We start from the raw sequence: 26443 nt of genomic DNA on the forward strand, positions 1-26443 counted from the left end.
GTTGTACAGGGTCTCCTTACCATGCCAGTGGTCTTGGCTTTAGGGTCCTTCATGATCTCTAAGACACAGTCTCTGACATCCTCCAAGAATTGTTCTGCAATGCCAGGTTTTGTGTGCAACTGCGTAATGCAGAGATGGATGCTAAAAGCAAAGGGGAGAAGAAAGATAAGCCATTTCACAACGTAAAGGGCAGAAAACTATTCCTTACATTTTCAGAGTAAGTAGGAGGGTTTAAGTCATGCTACTCCCCTTGACTGATGAGGCCCCTTTGAAAATTTAAGGTATAACCCATTGGGTCTGCCAGCACCCATACTTAGGTATTCTAAAGAATAATCAGGCTGACTGATTTTCAAAAAGGAAAAGCAGGTAACTCACTGCTATTGCCCCTTCAAAATACAATAAATCCAGGGAGTTTTCTGGACTTTTGAAGCTGAGCCCTTCTTTACAAAAATGGCAGTCACACCTGCCTTTGCAACCTCATCACATGTTGTTAAAGACCCACGCATCTTAATACATGTAACCATAACATCCCACCCTTCTCTAGCTAATCTTTCATCCTTCCCCTCAACACACACACTTTAGGAAATGCTTGTGTGGATCTTCATAATATATTTCCCTCTACTTTTTTACATGCTTTGAAATATTTTAAAATCTAAACTCTTGATAATTATTAGTATCTGAACTAGCACCCATTGAAATGAATGGGGCAGCTCACACTTCAGAGCTATTGTTTCAGCTTCTCTACAATCTCACCTCTACCATAGCCTCATGTTTTGCAGGTTTTCTTTAAAAGTTAATTTATTTTTTTTTAATTGCAAACTGAAAATCTGGAGAACAAGCGAGAGGTCTGTCCTTGCCTCCCCCCTCAGGTACTGCTTCACATCCTCGAGGGGCATGTGCCCCACCCTTTGGGAAATACTCACCAAGTTCTAGCAGATTGTTGTATGTAATTGACTTTTAACGCAAGCTCCCTCAAATGCTCTGTAATTAGTGTGCATTTTCACTAGGAAGTGTGTACTTACCTTGTGTTAGCCAATATATGTTAACTAACGTGAGACAGAATTCTAGCAAGGACAAGACAGTTTGTAGTTTTCACATATTAGCAGGTTGAGGTGAAGAGTAGTAGGAAGCCCAGCGTTTTCCTTGACCTAACTCATGTTCAAGCTATGAACTGCCTTGGCTTCCTTAAGATTTCAATGTCCATGCTTTGATGAGCAGTGAGGACAAGGCCTAAATGTAAGTTGTTAGCAGATGTGCATAACCAACTCTTGACAAAGCAAGAGGGGCCATTTCATACATAGGACATAAAAAGCAACCGTTTACTTGGACTGTGCAGACAGCTCAAACACAGTAGGCTAAATGGGAATATTTACATATTGTAGAAATCCACAAAATTTTGCAACTTTCTAGGCTTCCAGAAAACTCTAGGAACTAGTATAATTTAGGTTCCCCTCCAACTTTGCACCTCCGTGAGTTTTTTTCTCTGTATTGTGCAGTTTGTTTGATTGTGCTTGTTTTTTTTATGAACACATTTTTGAAGTCTGCTTTCAGAGACTCTTGGCTAAGGACTATAGACAACTACAATCTCCTGAAAACCAGAGATCTCTCTCAACAGACAGTCAACATGGTGTAGAGACATATACACGTGACTGGATTTCAGGAGCTCTGAAATTCTAATCCAGACTGCCATTGACTCACTGCCATTAACTCACTTGGGTAGCCACATAACCTCTCTGACTTGATTCCCACCATCTGTACAGTGAGGGTGCTACTTACCAACCTTCTGCACAGGGATGTTGGGAGAAGTGGCTATAAGAAGTGCTGTAAAGTTGCTCTTCTTGGATCTAAAGGCATTTCTTGACCACAAGTGTATTTGTCCATCTGCTAGGCTTCAATTGGCCTAAATTAATAGTTCCCATTTTGGCAGTCAACTCACCTTGACGGGAACTGCAGGACATTTAAGTTCCATCCTCTAGTGCTTAACAAATTTGACAGCCGATAGATGTCAAAAACATCTGATCCAATAGAGATGACAGACACCTCAGGTTTCCCAAAGATTTGGATGTTGTCAATTTTCCGCAACCTTGAAACAGTTAAAAGTGATTTATTTTCTCAACAGTAATAGAAGAAAACTATTTTGTAGGCCTTCTCAGGTCCAGAGGGAGAGAATTCCATAGTGCTGGAGCCATAGAGTGAAAGATACAGATAGTATCCATGGCACCAAATCCCTCAGGAATGGGTAACGGTTCAGGGAGTCAGTATGTAACTAGGACACAGCCTGTTAGCATAAACTTAACCTATGCCCACAAATGGTAGATTTAGTGATCTACATTATCAAGTGCTGCTAATACATCCACGAGAATAGAACCACGATTATCCAAACTCTGCTTATCCAAAACAATCATGTTTCCCAAGAGTCTCGGGTAAATAAGGATGACCATCTCTCTGCCACTTCTTGTGGGGGGAAATGAGCTTGTGTATTTACGATGTTTAATGAAGGGCAAACACTTCTCTCCCTCTCTCCCCCCACCCAAGCTTTCTTATCAGGGGAGCAAATTCACTATGGAAGTTACATGTTATAGTGAGACAGGAACAACTTGGTCACTCAATAGACATCCATGGGATGGTTACTGGTGCAAGACATTAATTTCTGGAAAATTTAAACCTTTCATTTAAAAAAAAAAGTTTAGCTCAAATGATTAACAGCAACCTGCTGAACAAAGATGCCATGTTATTTTCCTCTTGTAAGTCTACAGAGAGCTTTAATGTCTGTGCTTGCTGCTCATAGCTCTGCCAAAAGCATCAGAACAAATCCTATGGTAGCAACAAAACTGTCTAGAATTATACGGTTGCTGCTGTTGCAGCTAACTCCTCAGGAAAGCTATGAGACCAACAATCAAGAGCACTCAGAGGCTGTGAAGAGAGTTGGGTAGCAAAGAGCACAACCCCTTTGGGGTCAAAAAGCACCAAGGCTGTCTTCAGAGAGAACAGCTGCTCCTTCTTTCAACCAGTGGAGTGGAAAGTTTCACATTTCATAACCCATTAGCTAGTGGCTGATACAAAAGACAATGCCCCCAAAGCAAGGTTCAGGGAAAGCAGTTTGGTAGAAATTCCTACACCTTTTCCCCTCCTCCCACCCCAAAGTGTAAGTTGCAGGAAAGGGTTGTGTTTAAACCAAGGCATTATTGCTAACTTTGCTGTCAGAGGCCTGGTCCCCTCCTCACCCTCATCCTTTGCACGAACTTATGGCTAGTCGGTGTTTGGATAAGCCCACAGCATATCGAGTAACACTGGACTTTGGGCTCTAGCTTCTTCAGTCTGGGGGTAGGAGCTAAAGAACTTTGGGAGGGGTTCTATGTTCAAATTCCAGAAAGGGTCGAGAGGGATGACAAAAAATAAAGCCAAAAAACATACCCTGATTCAATGAACCGTGCAGTACTAATGATCTTCTTAGTAGCCTCAACATAACCGTCTTCTCCCATGTACATCATGGTTGCCCAGCAAGCTGCAATGATGCCACCAGGCCTGGAGCCAGCAATGGTGGGGGAGGCATAGATGCCCCCTTGCCAGTCAGGTGCAACAAAGAATTGATAGTGCCTGTATTTCTTGTCACTATACAATATCACTGAAGAGCCTTTTGGGGCATAGCCATACTGCAAGAGACACACAATGACAGGCAAAGGGTATGTATGAGCACGTACAAAGGTAAAAAAGACTACAGATAAATTCAAGCTCACATTAGATAAACACTGCTGGCATCCACATTCCCACCCTTTCTCATGTTCTGAAGTATCCAAATATAGAAATAGTTCATTTTAACACCTCCCCTTCCCCTGCCTTTCCTGGATATCAATGCTACTTTATGGTACAGTGGTGCACCAGAAAAATTTTGGACAAGCTATGGCAGAGATCCAATCACTCAGGCTACCTGGGGAGAAATGCCAAAGCATAGCAGGAAGGAATCAACTTATTCTCTGAACCATGATTTTATATATTCCTCTTATTTAGTACACAGCTATAGTATTATGGGGTCATAAAATTGTCCATTCTCGTTCTACCTGTTGAATTTACAAGATATGAGAAGATAAATATAGAAAAATATATTAAGTACAAGTACTCGATATATATATTTTCAGAGGACAAAGAAGAGTTTAAATCCAGCTTCAACACAAAGTACACAGAATAATGAGATACTGCATAAAGCAGAATTTCCTCTCTTTATCCTAAATGGACTGCTCTTTATTTTCATTGATCCTTTCTTTTTGTGTTAAGGAACAGGGCTAAAAAGGGGGCTAAACAACACTTACTGTACCCATCATGAAGCACATATTTTCTGAACTACAGCGTGAATCTGAGATGTTCTTACCTGCTTTGGAATTTGGGTCCATAAGAAAAACAGGACGTTTAAATAGATACTGTTGCAATACAGTATGATTGGACCACACCCAGGCAGAAAAATGTTACTCCAGATGCTTAAAATCAACCCCTAATGCCAGCAAGGTGCTCATGCACGTGCATTGGTTCCCTGGCAGTTCCCACAGCCACACACAATTTTACTCCTACTGTATTTCTGCCACATCCTCCTCTTAGCTCAATTGTAGTGGAATGCAATGCAAGTAATACAAAGTGCTTTAGGAATGCTAAAGACAGGGCTGACATCAGAACTCTTCCTTAGATGTCCATTATGGCAGCCCTGGCTACTCCACTTTTAAACAGTAACTGTCTCTTATAATTTCCTACAGAAAGTGGATCTGGTGCAAGCAATACCACTGAATTAGATAGATGCCCCCAACTGCTTTCCCTTCTCACCTTGTGGGTATCTGCAGAAATGCTAGTCACGCCTTCCACACGGAAGTCAAATGGACACTGTAGCGGAAATCCTGCCTTCTCCATGAAAGCAATGAGGAAGCCACCCAGACAGGCATCCACATGGAAGGGGATTCTATACTTCAGTGCCAGCTAAACACAGACAAGAGGTTCTAGTTAGTTACTCAAGCAAAACCAAAGAGATAAATTTAATAGCGTTTTGGGACAGCTGAGTTAATTTTGTATTTCACATTTGAGACAGTGTTTGGACTCTCCAGAAGGGTCCAGAAAGCATTACTAAATCAATTCTCAAGTAGTGGAGCACTTGGTGGGGGGTCCAGAAGATCTGACTGACCATATGATGTTGTTTCTCTTGCTTCTAGATTTAAAAATCCATTATGAGACTGCTAAAAATGTATTACATGTCCTGTTATTGACACAGGAATGTAATGTGATTTGAATGGGAGGAGGTGTCCATGATACACTATTAAGGCGTGGTCCACATTAAGAAAAAAAAAGTTAGAGTCCCCCTGATTTGTAACACTAAAAATAAAGTGCAATATAAATCAAAAATGTATCTAATATTCTCTCCTCCCACCACTCAGCTATGAGCCCACTTAAAGGTATTTCTAAACCCTTTGACTCCCCCCCCCCCCCCGCAGTGGTTTTCTAATCATATTTGTTTAAATGAAACTGTTTCTCCTCCACCCCAACTCATCCTCCTGCTGCTCTCCCCAGACTTGGTCCTGCAGTGAAGAAGTCTAGACTGGCAGTGTATTCCACTTTTGAAGACAGAAGCATGCACTTAAAATTTGCCATTTTGCAAGAATCCTCATCAGCATGACATATCACTGTCTGAAACAGCTCAAGTTTTAAAGAACACTGACTAGACAGTTTTACAACAATGTCCAGTTGTCATTTCAAATACTTAAATCCTACGCTCTCCGGGCAAGTTTTAAATGAATATGTAATAAATTATACCAAAACCTGACAATCTGATACTCCCCACCCTGCCCCAAACTGCTTCCCAACCTCATCACTGTTGATTAGCAACTGATCTGCTTCAAAACAGTTGCCATATTTCCCACTAGCTGGTTCCTCCTTCTACCAGATTCATTCAGCAGTGTCACAATTTTGCATTTACATCCTTTTCTACGAAGGAAACACTTGCCCAGGATACTCAAGTCTTATTTAACCCCTCTTCCCTTCCAACCTCACATTTCAAGGGGCACTCTACCTTTGCCACCTCCTCAGTTGGGTCCATAACTCCATGCGGAAACTGGGGAGCTGAACAGGCCAGCATAGCAGTGTTCTTTGAAATAGCCCTTCTCATTGCCTGAAGGTTTAAAGAGAGAAGATAATCACACACCAGTTTCCAGTTTCCACCCTGCCAAAAAAATGAAGCTACTAGATTTAAGATAAACCAAAACACAAGAGCCTATGACCAGTGTATACAGGAAGACCTTTGTGCACAGGCTGTAGATGGGGTGTTCATTTCTGCTTTCTGTAAGAACTCTAACTACAGTAGTCTGTATCCTGTCACTTCCATTTCATAGCTGTTGCAATGAAGTAGCACACTCAGCACTTCAATTATAGACGTAGGAGACCAATTAAGTCCATTAACCCAGCCTCTGCACGTTCAAGATTATATCCCAGGTTTTCTAATATTTTGTCTGAAACCCAATTGAAAGTGCTTCTGCAGTGCCTAGACACAAGAGTATATTCAATTCTAAATTAAGGTGCTAGGTCAAAGGAACAGTTTAAATCTAAATTGTTTACAGCATGCCCAGTGTAGAATGCAACAACAATTATTTCTGCTGCAGTTTTATTTGCTGTTTCTGATAAGCACTGTTCATCACCACCATCTCTATCAGCCCATCCCCGATAGGCAGAACACTGTTATTTCAGGAACACTATTGAAAGTTTTCCACAGAAGAGGTGTCCAGTGCTGTCTAAGAGCAATACCTGAACATCCACTTGCATGGTCTTGGTCAACGGTATGTGCACAATCTTCAGTCCAAAATAATGAGCTGCTTTATCGAATGCTGCATGAACACTCAATGGAACCAGTCTGAAAAGAAGGAAAGGCAATACTTCAACCAAGGAATGTTAAGGTTGAATTTGAATACCTATCCAGGTGCAAACCAAAATTCATATAGCAAGCATTTTTATACCTTATCCCTTGCAGGCAGGATACTCAGCCTATTGGCATGATTTAAAGAAAAAAACAAAAAACAAAAAACAACCACCACCAGGAAATGCAGGCCAAAGATTATTTTGGGCACACAGGCCCTGTGCTTTTCTGAACTAAAATATAACATGTTCCACCATTCACTTCAAACTTTAAAGGGACAGTTAGAGAAAACTGCTTCAAAAGGACTATTTCTCTTTTTATTGACTTGTATGAAGTAAATACAAAACTCATAATTCTCCAGCTCTTTATTTTAAAGTTCTCTTATCTCTTCCAAAATGAAGCCCTGTTTATAAAAAGTGTTGAAAATTGTGGAATGTCACTGAGGTTTGCTCTGCAGGATCACATCAAAATACAAACACGTGGGGATGCAAGTACACCAAAGGAAAGTAACATGCAATCTATAGTAAGTCCAATAGATGGCAGTGACTGAAGGCTCAAAAAGATTAACCAAAGATTAATTAACTTGGATTCATGATGCTTCACAGTTGTTTAGCAATCTGCAACAATGTTAGGAAGAGAGCTCCTTCCTTCAGGCTTAGAAATTTGGAATAAGACAAAAGAACACTATTCTCATCTCTATTATAATATTTCCTCCACGAGCAATTTACCAAAGAAATGCTTACTGTTGCTTCATGAGCTTTAAAAAAGAGTATGAAGAAGAAAACACTGGAGCGTGATGATGTAGTGCTCAATACAATAGTCTTTCAAATTCCAGCTCAAAACTGCAACACCCTTTAAACTCTGCTCCAGAGAGGTCCAAAGCTGAAATGGTCTGGGTTTTGTTGGCGAGCATTTAGGTATTGGCAAGCTTTTGGGGGTTGGACGTGGAAATGCTTCTCACCTATCTCTAATTTTAGATGCAAGTGTGTCAATGCCCCCAAACATATACACTCAAATTCAAATTAGAAGTGATGAATCATGAGCAATGCTGTTCATGTTAACGTCATCTCAGACTGTTGAAAGCTTGATGTACTATTTTGCATTATTTCTTTCAGTATCGGTTTTTGTCCTAGGTTTGGCCCTCAAAGTTAATAGATGAATGGAGGCGGACGTAAGAGATTAAGAGAAATGAGAGAAGGGTGAAGCATACCACCTGCCCCAAGCCAGGGCTGGGAGGCGATCATTTTTCAGGAACAATAATATCAGACAAATCATTGAAAGAAAAAGCAAGCCATGGAGGTAGCTACATACATTTCTGGGTGCTTGATTCCTCTCTCGTAGGCTAGATCCCTGTAGGCTTTACAGGCCATCAAAATGCTCTCAGTCCCACCAGAGGTCATCTATTTTGAACAGAAGAAACAAATGAAACAAAGTACATTTGCAGAAATGGGGGTGGGAGGGGAAGGGAGGAGTTGAGAGGTTAACATGCCAATGCTCTGAGTGAGGTTTCAGGCCAGAGTGTCATAAGAAAGGCTCAGTTCTACAAGTGAACTGGAAACCAAAGAAAAGATTAAAGTAGCTTTCTAGTGCTTGAGGACCATGACAACACAAAATGTGTATCTAAAACACAAGTTGTCTTCATTCTGAAGACAGGTGGCAGAATAGGTTGCTCATTCACAAGTTGGTAGAGATGGTTTTACCACAAATGAAACTACAAAGGGCAATAGGGCACCTGAGTGGTGATTTCTTCAATCACAATACAGCAAACAAAAAAAAAAAACAAAATAAAAAAATAACCCAACCTACAGACTTCTGGTCTTCATAGCACTGCACACCAATGTCACAAAGAGGTTTTTAGAGTGTTTCAGTTATTTACAAAGGAGAAAGAGAGGTAATCATATGGGGGAAAAGTGTTTAATACAGACCAGTAATTGTTGTGTAACTACAGCCACCTATATAGTTAATTCTGACTCCATTAACTTTGGAGCATAGAGGCATAAGTATAAGACAGAAAAAGCATAGACAAAGCTTTAAAGAGAACATTCCAGGGTGCTCTTGTGGGAAAAACCAACCATTTAATTTTCATATTAGTCATCTTAGACTGTAAGGCCTTGTCTACACTTGCAAGTTGCAGCGCTGGTGAGGGGGTTACAGCGCTGCAACTTAGCAGGTGTCTACACTTAAAAGCTCAGCCAGCGCTGCAACTCCCTGTTTGCAGCGCTGGCTGTTACACCTGGGTCTGCTTCCGGTTGTAGCGAGACCAGCGCTGGTCGTGCAGCACTGGTTCTCAGGTGTGGACACTCTCCAGCGTTTTTTCTGACTCTCAGGGTATTTAACTTATCCCAGCATTCCTTTTCTAGCCTCTCTGGTCAGGGCTTAGCACTCCACTGCCCTGGGCTCAGAGCCTGGATGAGGGGGAGAGCGGGGCTTGCCGAGCTGCGTGCCGGGAGATGGCGGGGCGTGGCCGGAGCTCCGGCCGGAGGAGCGGGGCTTGCCCGGAGCGCCGGCCGGGAGAGCGGCGTGATGAGCGGGCTTGCCGGAGCTCCGGCCGGGAGAGCGGGTTTGCCGCGCGCTCAGCCGGGAGAGCAGGGGGCTTGGCCGGAGCCCGGTGGGGAGAGCAGGGAGAGCGGGGCTTGCCGGAGCTCCGGCGGGAGAGCGTGGTTGCTGGAGCTCCGGCGGGGAGAGGCGGGGAGAGCAGGGCTGTCACGCTCACAGCGGGAGAGCCGGCTTGTCGGAGCTCCGGCCGGGAGAGGCGGGGTTGCCGCGCTAAACTCGGCCGAGGGAGAGCGGGAGAGCGGGTTTGCCGGAGCTCTACGGTGGGAGAGCGGGGTTTGCCGGAGCTCCGGCCGGAGAGGCGGGGCTTGCCGCAGCTCCGGACTGGGGCTCAGTGGGGTGGGGGTCCGTGAATAGCGCAGCTCTGGGCTCTGGATTAGTACCCAAGGGCCAGGCCTGTCTTCTGCTCGTGACACCCCAGGGCGTCCTCAGGCCGCTGGCTGGGTCACCTCAAGTCTCTCCCAGTGCCCGTTCCAGCTGGACTCGTTCCAGGGGGCCGGCGGCTCGAGGTTCACTCCCAGCGCAGGAGGCCGGGGCCGTCCGACCCCTAACCACCCAACAAGCAGTGTGACCCTAAGGGTGCTGACGCGCTGCAGCCCCCCACCCCCAGAGCTGGGAGCACGCACCAGCGCCTGTGTCTCCATCCAGTTGGCCGTTCTGGTTGGGTGTTCTCCCCACGCTAGGCTTGCCCGTGCTTGGGCGGCTGTCAGCCCCCTTTCTCTAGTCTGGGCAACCCACAGCCGGAGCTGCCAGGCCGGGGCTGCACAGAGGCTCGGGGGGTTGCAGAGCTCCGGTGGGCACGGAGTCCTCAGATGCTACCAGTGCCACAGTGCAAACCACCTGTCTTGCTTCCCCCGCCCCTGGGGGAGGCCATCAACTCCCAGGACGAGTGGGAATGTTCTTTCAACGTTGTCTCTGCGAAGTGTGTGTATGCCTCACAGTTTCGCCTCTGTGCGAACTCTATAGCTAGGTGATGCAGTGATAGAGGTGCAGCGACCCTAGAGAGGGCAGGGGTGGATGGCCGACGCGTCTGCAGCGGAACGGCCGACACCCTGTAGCGGCACTAGGGTGGTACTGACCGGGCCCCCTGACACTGCAGATGACCTACAGCCAGACGCGCTGGAGAACAGACCATGGTGCCTGCTAGCGCCCGACGGAAAGAGACAAAGCGGGGCAGCTGGAAGGGCGTCAGTCTCCTGGGACCCGGGGGAAGGCCCCTGGGCTCTGCCCCCCCACCCCAATGCCTCTTGCTGAGTGTCCCTGGTGATAGCTAACCAGCCCTGTCCTACGCTTTTCTGTGATCAATGGCCACTGGCTGCTCTGCTCCTGGGGGACTGGTGATTTCTCTGTGATTGTTTCCCCAGCACCTGGTCTGCTCTAACCCCCCTCGGCCACGCAGGTACTGAAAAAGCCAGACAGGGACCCAGCCTGATCCCCTCCCCCACGATGCCCCGTTGTTCAAGACGATGCTGTTCAGACAATGGGATAGACATGCAGGCAGACCACTCACCGTGGATGCCTCAGTCCATTCCCAAAACTCAGCACATTGTGCCCCTATGTTTCCTCCAAAACACCCTTCTCCAGCTACCCTGGTGCTTACCACCACCACTGCCCCAACACCAAGTACGTTCACGCTCACAGCCCTGATAACTACGATCGTACCCAATGACTGCAACCCACCATCACTGATCCTATTCCCAGTGGCAGCAGCATGCAGTTGCACTCCCAGTGCATGAGCCGCAGCAGTGCCCGGCCAAGTGCACAGCAGCAGGCAGTGCCGCAGGAGCCCCTAAGGAGAACATATTCAAACTCGTGAGTGTGAATGCTAATCACCGTAACCCCCCTGTTTTATGTATTGTATTTTAATAAAGGAATTCTTGTCTTTTATTCACTGTTATATTACAGAACTGTAACATCTATACAAAGTAAAAATGGAAACTGCAAACAATGAAACGGTAACTGCTGTGAGCAATGCTCTTAACTGCAGTGGAAGGCACCCAACATTACTGTTGGCTTCGCTCAAGTGCTCCTTTAAGGTCCCTTATCTTGAAGCACTGGCTGGCCCTGCTAGTCGCTGTGCTCTCTGGCTGTTCAAATCAGCCTTCAGGCGTTGAACCTCGGAGTCCATTCGTCATGAAGGTTTACACCCTTCCCTCACAATTTATGGCGGATACAGCACGCGGTTATAATCACTGGGATGCTGGTTCCGCAACAGATGATAGTACTCCCGTAGAGCCATCTCCATCTCCCTTCAAACGGCCAAAAGCACACTCCACAGTCATTCTGCACCGGCTCAGCTGCTAGTTGAACCAGGTCCTTGCCTGTCAAGCTTCCCTGTATACGGTTCATGAGCCAAGGCATAACCGGATAAGCTGGGGTCTCCAAGGTGGATCACAATGGGCATTTCGACGTCCCCAACTGGATCGTTACCTGGCCTGGGAAAAAGTCCCTGCCTGCAGCTTCCTGAACAGGCCACTGTTCCGAAAGATGCGTGCATCATTGCACCCTTTCCAGGCCATCCTGTATAAATGTCAAGTGAAACGCCCCACGGTGAGTCCCACAAGCGCCTGGGAGAACCATGAGAAATACCCCTCTCGATAAGATGTACTCGGATGCCTCAGGATGGGATGGGGTGCCAGGATAGCGAAGTATGCGTCCCATCTATTGCACCCACAGTTAGGGAAACCCCATTTGGGCGAAAGCCATCCACAATGTCCTGCCACATTCCCCAGAGTCCACGGTTCGTGCTGAACAGGATGCGATTAATGCCCTGCATACTTGCATATCACCATATTCAACGGTCACTCCCTTCCCACTCCAACTGGTTCGACCGATACGGTAGCTGTCTGGAGTTGCCAGCTTCCAGACTGCAATAGCCCCCGCGCTTCTCCATGACTAGGGCAGCTCTCAGTCTCGTGTCCATTCGCGCCGCGAACGGGTGGGGCGAGCTCAGCACACAGTCCCCAGGAAAGTGCTTTTCGCATGTCCTCAAAGTTCTTGCAGCCACTGCTTCTCATCCCAGACTTGCAGGACGATGTGATCCCACAACCAGATACTTTGGTTCCCGAGCCCAAAGGCGGCGTTCCACGCTGCCGAGCACGTCCGTGAAACTGCGCACAGCAATTTAGTGTCACGCATGTCCAGCCAGCATCTATATTACATCTTAGCTACTCACCTGTCACTTTGGGAGACATAGAGAGATAAATCAACTGCCAGATCGGGATGGTTGGCAACATTCATCCAGCAAACATACCTAAGCAGCTCGGGCTCCATTCTTCCTGAAATGACCACGGCAGAAATCACATGAGCACCAAACGGCTGAGGAAGCGATGCACCACGGGTCGTTTGGAACAGGAAGCCGGAATAGACCCGGCACCCTCTTCCGTCCCCTTCCCACCCCCGCTGCAACTTTGGGACGAGGTGCTGCTGTGGGATAGACTGCCCACAATGCACCACTCACAACAGCGCTCGCAACTGGTGCATAAGTGTGGACACACTGCGCGCTCGGTCGCTGTCAGTGTGGACACACTGCAGCGCTGGGCGTACACAGCTGTAACGACCACAGCTGTAACGAGCCGCGCTGCAAAACTGTAAGTGTAGACAAGCCCTAAAGCTTATTATTTGCCGACCCCTGCCTGCCTAGCTAAATAAAAGGTCACTGCTACCAACTGGTAGTCAGGGGTGGCCTAAAGGTTCCAGTTAACTGGGCTATGGGAAGACGGCATTCAATTGTGCCTTCAGAGATCTTTATTTTTGGATCATCAGCCCTGCTTGCCAATCCAAGCACCCCAATTCAGAAGCTAAATCACGAAAAAAGTGGTTATCAGCTCAAATGGTTTTATGCTAAGTGTATCTCGCTGGAGTTGCTACTAAGACCCCAGAAAGCAACATCTGCAAAACTACGGTGGGAAATGCGGAATGTGTGTACATGACTAAAACACATCATGCTCTCATTACGAATAAGGTCACAACCCTTCAACAGCTGCTTCAGGCAGTATCCATATCAGGGATCTGAAAACAAAATGTGCTCTTCATAATTTGCAAAAGCAGCAACTGAAAGGCCTGAGGTAATACAGCTTCAAATTGGGAGGAGGAAACCGCTGTGTTTATTGTTAAGCAAGCAGGTGGTGGCAGGAATATTATAAACATGCTGTTTTATAAGCCACGTCAGCCATTCCCAAATTCTTTTGCAAGCCCCTCAACCTTTTTTGGGGGGGGGGGGGCGGGAAGGGGGAAGGACGAGGGACTGCTGACATATTTGGAGACCTCCCTACTTAAATGTAGTATTATACTAACAGAATTGTTCCTCTTTATTATTAGTTGGTGGTATTTAAATGAACATGACTTATTTATTGAAACACCTACATTCTGCTAATTTACCACAATCTTCCATTTATATTATTAGGTGCTAAGTGGTTTACACTACCATGTCCTGGTGCTTCGCTGAGGAATTCCCAATCTTGCTTCAGCCTCTCCTTCACCTTCGGCACAACACCCCCACTGACAAACTGAGCAGATACCTATTTGCTGTGAAGTTTAGCTTGTTGCACCCAATATGCCAAGCCGCAGAGTCCTTAAAATTTCTGTCAGCACAGCTCTAGTCAGATATGGGTTTTAAAGGTTTTCTATGATCCTAACTGACATGGCTGTACCAGCAGAAGCCCTAGTGTTGATGCAGATATATCAGTGAGAATGTCCTTTTGCCAATAAATCTTATTTTGTTTGGGGAACTGTTATAAACTATATCAGCAAAAACACTCTTTTGCTGGTATAAGCTGTGCCTCCACTAGGCGGATATGCCAGTATATAGCTATACTGGTAGACTGTTTCTTGTGTACATGAGACCTGAATCACATCATAGGATCTCTCTTCCTCTACCGTCTGCGGTGAGCTTGGCAACTGGCCAGTGCAGGGTGATTCAGCACCAGCTCACAGCCTTCTTAGATATTTCTCTCTGCTTCCTTCAAAGGAAAGTCAACAGTAACAGAAGTTGTCTGGTATGAAAGGATTAAAATCAGACACTGCTTTTGTGTTTTTCCTATCCTAGTACTCTAGTTTCAGAAACTAGTGCAGAAAAGCACATGCAAAAAAATCAAGAACAGGAGTGTGTTTTGGGAAATGGAGGATAAGAAAGAACAGAATCCCTCCACCTTTTCTAAAATGTGTCATTTGTTTCCTTATGAATTCCCTCAGACCTTCAAAGTACCTCATTATACATCTGAAGTTAGCATTTAAAAGTGAAAATTGGTTAAACATCATGAGTTAGATTCTATCCTTGTCTCATTCTCAAGGGAAGAAAAGCTTACGGGTCCTTACAAGTACTATGAGCCACCACCCTAAACATATGCCTCTTCCATTTACTTCTGCATTAAAAAGAAGAAACCCACATGACCCCTATCTTAAGGCCTTTCGCAGAATTGAGGATTCCAGAGTTTAATTGCTGACTAGGAAATAAAACCTTTAGAGATGGGAGACAAAGCTGGCAAAAAATCCTCAAGGTTTTCCAGGTTGTACTAGCTCCATGAATGATATCAACAAATTGTAGTTTGTTGCCGGGGAAGCATGTACACCAAAATCCAGTGCACAGCTATTCCATGGTGGCAGCATCACACAAGGCCGCTACAAGCCAACCTCCTGTCCATCCCACTACTTACGCCTCACAAGGTGATCCAGTCTCATCATTGGTAGATAAAACCCCACAGACCTGTAAAAGGGCAAGTCTTAGATAGGTCCACAAGAATGGTGCTCACATTTCTCTTTTAAAAGTCGATTTCCAGTGTGAAGCTAGCTACCTGACAAAAGTTCAGAGTACTGGAATTTGGAGAGAATGGCTAAAGGAACAAACATGCCAAGTTTTAGAGAAGATACAGGGGTGACTCATTTTCTTTCCTCTTTCTGCCTCATGTACATACTTTACGCAAATAACTTAAAGACACAGGCAAAGTTTTAAAGAGAAAAAACACCAGGACTTTATGGTAGCAAAAACATGTGCACACAGAAGTCAGCAAAAGAGCTCCGAGTTGACTGCTTGTCTCCAGCTGAGGACAGGGTGGGCACGTGGAGAAACAGGAATGGAGAGGGTTTGGTTTTGTTTTTTTAAAAGTGCTCCATTCTTCTCAATGACACTGCACTCAAACCAAGTGTTAGTCTTTAAAATGTCATGGATTTTGCTGACTGACGGGGGGGGGGGGGGGGGGGGGGAAGGAGGAAGGAAATTCATTAACTGAAGTTACATGGAAAAACCCCTCTTCACTGGAATTACAGGGGAAATCCATAAACATTCTCAGAAGGACTTCTACAAAAAGAGAAAGCTTGCCGTTGAGAATTCAACCCCGCATCATAGGAGAAAGAAATCCCCAGACTATGCAGTGAACATTACATGATTCAGAACTGATTGTAAGCCTCCACCTGGAGTCTCTTGTTACTGCCCCCTAAAATTAAGGGCCGCAAAAAAGAGAACTGATTAAGAAAAAACTGGAAACACATTTTCCTGTTAGAAAAGACTAGCTTGAAATATTTCCAGAAAGATGAGCACCATCTTAAAAAGTAATTCAAGGGGGAAAAGGTGAGTTGAAAACTACAAGGGATTAGCAATAGTAGTATTTAAACACCAGGGGAACAGTTTTAGGAATGTGTCCAGAATGAAGACAACTCCCATAAATAATGAAAGTTGTGCATCTAATTTAACATTCACTACACTGATAATTTACTCAATTTTGTTTTTACACTTGTCCAAAGCATCAGTATCATTGAAAGTGCTGCAAGTAGTCATACATGATTAGAACTGGATTTCTCTCAGGATTTCTTATTTCTTGGAGTAACAACGAAATCAATTTGACCACAGTGGAAAGCAGTTACAGAAACAAAAACCTTTTCCTATATATTCCCTGGCACCCTGGCCACTGAATTTTTACTATGTTTATGCAACATGCTCCACCTGAGGGGGCATCACTGAAATTGTATTAGCAGTCCCAATTCCTTACTTCAGATTAGTAACAACAGTGATCACCTCCTCCAGAGCGAAAGAAACCAGACAGTAATGTCTCCAGATATGGCCAGACTATATGTCTCAAAAACAGCAATTATGGCCAACAATTTCAGGAGGAAACGTATATTTTAAACTACAAGACTGCAGGTGGAATAAAAGTAAATCATAGACTTTATACATTAAAAAGGGACAACTTTCAGACCACTAAAGTTTGTTTAAAAAAATAATCACAGAAGTAGATTCAAGCACTACAGCTGTTGATGGTCTGCCTCATTTTGTTGCCTCACATCCCGCCTTAAATATTTCTCTTTTAAAGTTTGAAAGAGCCACACAGAGGGAAAGCTGACTGCCCCATACAAGATCAGTAGTGTCAAATACATGAAGAAACAAAGTGAAGGCACAGATAAAAATGCTTTTTCCTGGCCCTTCAGAGACAGTGATCTTAGGTGTTAATCTGAACAACAGAAGGCGGGGGGAAAACATGCAAGTCTGAAAAGTATTCAAGAAATATTCCTTTAACTGTTCAGCATAACTCTCTGGAATGACTATTTGAGCCATCAGAAATCTTGATGAAATATTTAGGTACAAAACCTTACCTAGAAGTTACTGTTTTGAAATTATGACCCACTTCTGACCCTTTGAGACAGTCTGTCACACTATGTGCTCAAAACAACATCTGGCCTCCACATCATCTCTCCGGGGCCTTCCTTTAGCTCTGTGACACTTCCCCAGGATCGTGAGGCACCAAGGGGTCCCTTAGTCACAAACTGCTAGTTCCATTTTTGACATCTGCTGTTTCAAAGCACCTGTCTTGTACGTTGGGGGAACTCAATACCTGCAAGGCTAGTTTCAGGAAGTTAATTACAGGGTTAGGTCAATTTTATTAGTTACTGGCTAACCCCTTCAACTCTTCCACTGGCCTTGCATATTGGGTAACTGTTCAATGAGGTAGTATGTAATTTCCACACCAAATTTAACACTTCCCTGACTGCTTTGCTTAGGCTTCTGCTTGAACCTCAGCAGGACTTATGCCTTATACACCAATTTGCAGAGCTTCAGGGCATGCTGCAAGGCCCATTTAATTACTCAGGCTTTAGTGAAGGGGGAAGGACATGTGCTAGTATTTTTATTAGTAGGTATTTGGGGGCTTAATGTCATTTTTATAATTTATTTTCTAGTTACAAAAAGAGAAGCAGCTGGTGTACCTTATATGTGACTTGTATTTTCATTTAGATAATAGCACTTAGACCGAAAGCTAGACACTTTTTAAAGCTATCATGAACAATTAAAAAACAAAACAAAAACCTAACCATTTTAGGTGTTGAAATTTTGTGAGTGAAGTTCTCCAAATGCGAGAGAAGTGTTGCAAAATTCTGCTAAGTACATGACAACTACTAAATTAGAGACCAATTAAAACCACAATTGTAGAGAGAGATTGGTGTGATCCAAGCTACCCTCCTGAACATTTAGTCAATTTCTATGCAAGGACAAGTTAGTATTGATAAGAGGTGGGGGGTAAATGTCTTTCAGACACAAAGATTAAAAAATAAAAAAACGCCTTCAACTGGCCATATAGTATACCAACACAGTCACCAGCAGCAATTATGTGGCAGGTTCTAACAAGTTAATTCATGATTTGCCACCAGTACCTTGCCCACAATAGAATTAGTTCTCTACAACTTACAAACACCGCCTACTTCTTACTTGTATTGCAGTAGTGCCAAGAGACGTCAATTACTGATTAGGTGCCACTGTGCTGGCACTACACAAACAAACAAAACAAACAAAACAAACAAAACAAACAAAAACAAAACAAACAGTCCCTGCCCTGAGAAGCTTACAATCTAACTTTAAGACAAGAGGGGCATAAGAAAATATGTGCTGTATTTTTACAGGAAGGATCCATTTGTTAATACAACAAAAAGTGTGAATGTTTAGAAAGTTATGAAATGAGGGACGTGGACTAAAACTCGTTGTGCAAGTAACTAATTCAGTCAATGCTTTCGAATTGTTAATTTCAGTGCCTGTGAGCTTTAAAACCATGCAAGCTAACTTGTTCAGACAGCTTACAAGTTGGACAAGGACAATATGTACCACACCCTGTTGATCAAAGCCATTTAATATCCTCGACTGCTTCTTAGTGGTCTCCAAGCCAACCAGCCGGAAATGTTTGCAATCCTAGTTTTGGCCTGCTGATAGATTTCTAGATTAGAGCAAAATTAAAGAAAACCTACCCGCCCTCAAACACACCACTCCAAGCCAGTTACATTTTAGAGTCGGTTGTGTCCCTTCCCCCATCTAAGGCCTGGTCTACATTTACAATGTTTTGCCAGTATAGTAATGTCAGAAGACATACGCCCATTAAGACAGTTATGTGGCTATGCCAGAGTAATTTCTCTCTTTCAGGGAACTGGTATAAAACTATACTGATGAAAGAATTTGCTGGTATAGCTACACTGGAAAAGCCTCCTAATGGAGGCTCAGTTTATACTGGCAGAATTCTTTTTAGTGTAGAAAAAGCCTAACACGATATACAGAAATAATTTTAGCACAGCTAGTAGAAAAGGAAGAGTGCAGAGTCAAATTAGGAAAGTTCATATGTTTAAGGGGGGCTCTGATTTAGCTTCTAGATTACTTACTACTCCACAGGAATTAGGTCCCCCATTGAAGAGCGTGCAGGCCATCCTCACCACCTCCGCTTCCATCTTCCTCAGGCCTGGGAATACATCTGGATGAAGGGGATTACTCCATGCAAACTCCTCATAAACCTTCAGAAAGAAAGGAGCAAGTCTGTCTTACACTGATATATTGCAGAACAAGATCTGGGTTATTGCTTAACAAGTTCTGCAATGGGAATAATCAAAGGTGGCAATACAGACAGCATTACAAGTGAGCTAATTCAATGAGCTGTTTTCAGCCACAGCAGCAAGGAGCAGCAGCAGCAGCAAGTCTTAGGCAACCCAAAGCAGTGTTTTGCAGACTTTCGATGTAGTAGGAGTTTCGACAAGTAACTGAAGCTACAGATGTGACGGAGATACTCACACAGTCTACCCCCTGTGGCTAACTCCAGAATTGCCCTAGGGCACATCTGGCCTGTGGTATGATTATGCAACAATGACATGAGGAATGGCCTATTTCAGTAACAAATGTTGTTTAAATAAGTTATGAAGGTGCAAATACACCTGTTCTCAGCTTACCTCTATTAAAAGAAAACAAATGGCTGCTTTACAAGATGAACTTTTAGAAGTACCAGCTTTTATTCTTTAAAAAAAAATGAGCAACTAAAACTCTCGTTAGTACAAGAAATAGTTGATACATTTGCTTGAATAATTAACTCTAGAACGAGATCTACAACAGTAACAGACAAGTTTGTGGCCACAGGAGAATTCTGGAGTGACTACAGGCAGATGGTTCAGCTGGGAAAACAAACTCTTAAAAGCATAAGACTGTCCACCTGATATGCATCAAAAGTGTTCTCAAAAGCTACCATTTAATACCAAAGTATTTTGCAACCATAGCTGTACATGACAAGCAAAAGCTAGTGCAGGCCTGATTCTGTTCTCCACTCGCCAGAACCAATTCTACTGAAGTCAGTGACAGCATAATCAGCCAAAATACAGAACAAGTGTCCACCTATCTAGAATCAAAGAATTTAGCAAGATTTCTTGCAGAAAAGCTGTCATGGGGTTTATACACTCAAGCACCTGAAAGCACGGAAAATTAACAGGCAATAGGAATCAAACACTGAGTAAAGTACCCAAATGGAGCTCATTTCAATTACTAAAAAGGCTACTCCCAGAAGAGGGCTGACTGAGGGAAGGACGTTCTTTCTCCCTGGGAGTAGAATTTCTGATCTAGGCAACTAAACAGGTCTTTGGGCTGTTTAGAACTCTTTCAACCTTCCCAAGGAGAAAAGTTCCTGGCTGTGACAACAGGGACTTGGATGAAGCAAGCCAGCCTTCCGATTTTACTACCATCTGAATATTGCCTGCACTATACAGTTTGTTACAAGTGTTCATTTGCCTTGGCTGCGGGGCCCAGCTCAACAGGCTGTCCCAGTCAGAACTTCCACAGAAGTCTAGTCCTGGAATAGGTAGCTGCAGGCCAGATTCAAGGTGCAGTCAGCCAATGTCAGTTTACCCATTCTGTTGTAATTTGTTACTTGCTTTATCATTCCAAATGTTTTACCCAATCTGTTCTTGAATATCTACAGTGACAGTTCTTTGACAGCCACAGCCTTTGGTCATCTATTCCATGACACAAATGTTTTGTTATGACTCTTCTTCTTTCAGCCATCTCTATCTCAATCTTTTCCTTTAGCTTCAGACCAATGTTCTTTGTTCTACCATCTTCCAAGACAAGATAAATAGGAATTATAAATAGGGAATGAAGGTGTTTATGGATATTCATCCCACAAATGTATTTGTGTGAATCACACATAAATTATACCTCTTGAACACTTATTTACCTTCACTAGCAGGTGAGTGAGTTTCTCTTCCCCGCTGTATACTGTCCCAGAGACTTTCCCATCCTCCCAATGTACTTTACCTGAAAAATAAAAAGCATAAACAGCATACATTTGCATAAGCAGCCATCCTGACATGAAAGCTACCCAAAAGTGCAAAAAATAGCATCTATCCTAGTAGCAATGCATATCACAAATGTGATCCTCTCAGTTACTGATTAGCACTAACAATTCCCTCCATACTACCATTAAAATAGCTCAGAATTACATGAGGAAACTCAACTTTTTAAAATTATGGCAAAGAAGGCAACTTAACTGGAGTGCCTGAGTATACGTCTACACTATCCGCCGATCCGGCTGGTAGCGACTGATCAGTCGGGGGATCAATTTATTGCGTGTAGTGTAGATCCGGTTAATCGATCCCCGATCACTCCCCCATTGACTGCTGAATTCCAGCCCGGCGAGAGGCGGAAGCAAAGTTGATGGGGGAGCAGCAGCCGTCAATCCCGCGCCACAAGGACATGAAGTAAGTGATCTGAAGTCGATCTAAGATACGTTGACTTCAGCTACGCTATTCTCATAGCTGAAGTTGTATATCTTAGATCGATCCCCAGCCCTAGTGTAGACCAGGCCTGACTAACTAGCAACTTCTAAGAATTGGCAAGCCCTATGTACGATTGTCTGCTACTGGCTCATTATGTAAAAGGGCTTTGAAAAAAAAGCTGTGGTTAGTATATTACTTCCAAACTATACTTGGGTGGAAGCATTCAGAATGTAAAATGCTAAACCCTTCCTCCAGTATATTTCCTGCTTCCCTGGCATCAGGATGATTAGAACAAACAAAATTTCATAGTAATAAATTAGAAGCCATTAGTGTTCCGTCACATTTTATTGAATGCAATGGCTATTAAATATGCAGTAACTGAGCAATGTGCAACTGCAACAGAGTATATGTAGTGTGATGGGGCAAGGCCAGATGGCTACAGTAAAGTAGTAAGGAACAGGTATGTTAGTCCCAGGCTAACCAAATCCCTAGTACCATGGTAACCAAATGGCAGTTGCTCCAGGTTAATCAAGACACCTGGGGCCAATTAAGATCTTTCTAGAAGGCAGTGGAGATTGCTACATTGATTGGGACACCTGAAGCCAATCAAGGGCTGGCTGGAACTAGTTAAAAGCCTCCCAGTTAGTCAGTGAGTTTCAGTGTGTGAGGAGCTGGGAGCAAGGAGCTGAGAGTGAGAGAGAGTACTGCTGGAGGATTGAGGAGTACAAGCATTATCAGACACCAGGAGGAAGGTCCTGTGATGAGGATAAAGAAGGTGCTTGGAGGAGGCCATGGGGAAGTAGCCCAGGGAGTTGTAGCTGTCATACAGCTGTTACAGGAGGCACTATAGATAGCTGTGATCCACAGGGCCCTGGGCTGGAACCCGGAGTAGAAGGTGGGACCGGGTTCCCACAAACCTCCCAACTCCTGATCAGACACAGGAGGAGTGGACCCAGACTGTGGTTCCACAAGAGGGGAAGATCACAGAGGTGAGCAAATCCGCCAATAAGCGCAGGACCCACCAAGGTAGAGGAGGAACATTGTCACAGTAGTAAATGTAAACAACTTTGCAATAATTCCCATTCAAGTTCCAAAAACCTGTCCACACTGCTGGATTCTATTCACTGAAGGTGGTAACTATACCAACAGAACAATCAGCAATGTTACAAGATACATGAAAAACAGTTCAAACCAATCTGTACTGCTAAAATATGCAATGCAAACTCCAGCAACTTTTTTCACCTAAAAATGCATGCAAATTACTGCAACTTCAGAACATAGCAGGTATGTCTGGCAGAACTAGGGCTGCACCCTTACCAATAAGCACCTCCACATGTTGTCCAGCATCCAACTGGGTAACCTTCTATCACTAAAACAAAGCTGTAACGCAAATGCACCATTTCAGGGAATGTTTTCAATAGGATTCGGTTCCCCGCTTTACCCAATACCGTCTTCCTTTTAAAACCCTAAAAAAAAAAAAAAGTTCCTCTTCCACTTGGAAGGGGTAACTTTCATAACTCAGTGGGTGTCAACTTCACTTGCATAAATAGGACTCAGGACTAAGGCTCCCTCCCAAATAGCTTTTGGAGAAAAGAGAAGTAAACAATAAAGGTAAAAACAGACTGGGGGGTGGGGAGGAAGATAACTGTAGTAGTAGGATTTTATGTTTGTATTAATATAACTTAGAATGAAGGATAAAGAAGAATAATGTAGCATGTATGAAATGTATAGGTGTATGATTTGATCATATTCAAAAAGGGTGGCTGGCAGGATAACAGGAAGGAAGGCCTAATGGACCATTGGTAGAGATATATCAGCCAGAATCTGTGTCTGGACTGATTTCAAGGCAGAGACAGACCTTTGAGAGTCACCAATTTGTTGTAGGTTTAGCATTTTGAAATAAGTAAAAGAATGCCATGATTGTTTTTCTTCTGCACTGCAATTCGACGTTCCTGTTCAAAATGTTCTATGTAAATTAATTCTGTTTTGTATGTGAACGAGGAATGTGTGTGTTAAGAGATAAGTGTGAAGGCCATCGCTGAACCAGATGTACGAGGGAGGAACCAGAGACAGATACAAGGGCGCTAGAAGGCTGCAACACACTTCTACTGAAATGTCAGAGAAGCGCATATTGCTGACTCTAAAGTTGAGACAGGCACCTATCAATGGGGAAGAGATAGCTATGATAAAGAATGAGAAGGACAATTTAGGAAAACAAGCACTTGTCAAACAACAATTGATTACAGCATGACAGAGCAAAACTCATTGGCCCCAGTGAAGGAAAATCACTATATAAACAGGGTGTCTTGCCATGAAACTTTAGGTTTGTCCTGCCGAGACTTCCCCGGAGCATCATGTCATGACCAACGGAACCTGGCTCCTCCCTACTGGTGATCACCCTAGCTGGCCACTAGGTTGATCGGACTGGTAACTATAACATCAACTGGCAGGACAGTGTCTGTGGTGTGTGTGTGTGTGACTGAAAAGCATATGCTAATTGTTGCATCTTCAGTAAATGTGGTGTGTTGCCTTCTTCCCTAAAGAAGATTGCGCGAGCTTTGTATAAGCGTAACAGCACCTTTGAGGGTGTCTGAGGAAAAAAGTATTTTGAAAATAGAAAATTGAGGACATAGAAAACAGACATAGAAAAAGAGGACACAACAAGCTCTAGAAGAAGTTTGGAGAATAGGAACATAGTAAGATTGATTTTACTGAAGTTTTCCTACATGCAATATTGTTTATTTCAGATTTAGCGGTGCCAAACTGTTTTGAGAAGGAAGTCCCAAAGCCAGGAATGGTACAATATTAGCCAGTCCTCCTAACCAGATTCTTTTGGAAGCTGTAATCCCCCAGCCCCCTACATTTTCTGATTAGAACGTGGCAGATACGTTAACTGGAGTAGAGATTTCAGACGACAGAAGCAACTCAACAGTGAAGTTTCAGATGCTGTCTATGTGGAACCAAGCCAAGGAAACACTATGGCATATAACAAACTACAAGTCACAGTGACAGAGATAAGCGAGAAATTCCATGTAAGCAATGCTTTGTACTTTGCTTTTTGCTTTACAAAACAAACAAACCATGCTTCTGGCAAAAGCTTAGCATTGGGTTAATTGCTCTGAAGCATATTCAGACCTGACTCCAAAATATTTTCCAAGTTACAAGTGTCAATCAAGAAGAAACTGTCTTGCTTTTCTGGGCCAAAGACTTTGTGTTAGGATACTGCACCAATATAAAAAGAGATCTCACTATTTCAATCAGGGCAGTTAAAGTGTTTTTCCCCCATTGCATGCTCACTGATTTGTTGCGGTGGGGTTGCTCATTAGAGCAGGACTGCTGCAGCTGATTTATTTCCCTTAGGATTAGAGTTGGAGGAGAAGGGAAGAAAGTGCATTGATGCATCTGTTTTGGAAAAAAGCTCCCAAGAAGAGTAGTGGTCAAATTAGCCCGTCCCCATCTCAGACAACCAGGAGACTACCTTTTCCTCCTTACTGTGACAGACTGGTCAGTGAAACAGAATAAAGACTTTCCAATTACGTTTGTAACCATTACCCTCAAACCCAGATTGTCTGCATTATATATCACTATCATGATGGAACAGAATTACTTTTCCATTACCTTCAGCATTAGAACATTGGGCACCTGAGTTTTTTTATGGGATTCCTGAGTATTAGTTAATAATTGTAGTTAACTAGAAACATGAGGATTGGTATTAATCATTTACAGAACAGGATCAATTAACATTTGATGAACACTAAGAAAAATATTTAAGCTGAAACTATTTATAGCAGTCACCAGAGTCCATGTTACCTTTATAGGTGTGTACACATATAGCATAATTTTAATATTAGGCCTATGAAGTAAACCTGCATACATAGGCGCCAACTCTGTGGATCTCCTTAGGGGCTGGAGCACACCTGGAAAAAACAGTGGGTGCTCAGCTCCCACAATCAGCTCCTCCCCCACCGTCTCAGTGCCTCCCAAATGCCGCGGATCAGCTGTTCAACAGCATGCAGAAGGCACTGGAGGGTGGGGGAAGGGAGATGAGGTGGAGCAAGGGTGGGACATGCTCAGGGGAGGGATTGGAAAAAGGAAGGGCAGGGATGGGTGCTTGTGGGAAGGGATGGAGTAAGGACATGGCCTGGGGGGGGTCGAGCACCCCCCAGCAATTCAGAAAAACAGTGCCTCTCCCTGCATATATACCAGTATATGCTCACTGTCATACCCATAGAGCTGTACTCCTTCATCTTCTCTAGTAGTACAGGTTGGCTCATGCCTTGCACGGGCAATGCTTTGATATAACCCCTTCCATCATCCAGGAAGTGCAAACCAGACGCTACATCATCCAAGGCCTTGTTAAACTGCTTCTGTATCTAAAAAGAAAATGAAATGCCTTCAACAATAGGGTGCACACATTTTATGGTACACAGAACATTCAGTGCTAATGCCTGGAACAGTGAGCTCAACACTGTGAACTGTGTTAACTTCTTAAATGGATACTGTCAAATATTGTGCACATTCATTTCATCCTCTAATGCCTATTTAGAATCTTGAAAATAATTTTGTTTGTCAAATGTAGCAAAGCAAGATATTGGGCTCCCCTCCACCCCAGCCTTTTTATGGTGTTCAAGACCATGACAATATAAACAGCTGATTTTATACCAGTTACAGTTTCAAGATGGATTACTTTATGGACCATCTCGCTTCAGAAATCAGATATACGTTTAGAAACTCTGAAAAAATGTTGCCCAATAACGTAACACAATGAAAGAACACACAGATAAGATCAGGACACTTTCACTTCTCCCCCAATCTACAGTTTGAAGGCCCAGATCTGCCCTCACAGCAGCACAGATCTCTCTCCCAGAAGCATTATCTACTATAGCTGTTGAGATATCATCAGTAACAGAGACTTTTGAACATTGGAATACCTGGACATCAAGGCCTCTTGTAAGCAACATGATAGGCTTGTGTGTCAGACTCTACTGATCAGTGGACACACTAGGCAAATGA

General features: G+C 43.8%; 1 protein-coding gene across 1 annotated transcript in view; it reads right to left on the bottom strand.

The window, feature by feature from the left end:
• The window catches only part of SGPL1 (sphingosine-1-phosphate lyase 1), a 57967-nt gene that overhangs the window by 5022 nt on the left and 26502 nt on the right, over positions 1 to 26443 (bottom strand). Inside the window, exons 4-13 of the mRNA XM_032782745.2 lie at positions 25656 to 25803; positions 20890 to 20969; positions 19061 to 19189; positions 8192 to 8280; positions 6772 to 6877; positions 6044 to 6142; positions 4810 to 4959; positions 3415 to 3653; positions 1937 to 2083; positions 21 to 141 (exon numbers count right to left, since the gene is read on the bottom strand). Of these exons, the coding sequence (XP_032638636.1) occupies positions 21 to 141; positions 1937 to 2083; positions 3415 to 3653; positions 4810 to 4959; positions 6044 to 6142; positions 6772 to 6877; positions 8192 to 8280; positions 19061 to 19189; positions 20890 to 20969; positions 25656 to 25803 (1308 nt within the window). The remainder of the gene's footprint in view (positions 1 to 20; positions 142 to 1936; positions 2084 to 3414; positions 3654 to 4809; positions 4960 to 6043; positions 6143 to 6771; positions 6878 to 8191; positions 8281 to 19060; positions 19190 to 20889; positions 20970 to 25655; positions 25804 to 26443) is intronic.

Source organism: Chelonoidis abingdonii, chromosome 15 (genome assembly GCF_003597395.2).
Source record: "Chelonoidis abingdonii isolate Lonesome George chromosome 15, CheloAbing_2.0, whole genome shotgun sequence".
Classification (NCBI taxonomy): Eukaryota; Metazoa; Chordata; order Testudines; family Testudinidae; genus Chelonoidis; species Chelonoidis abingdonii.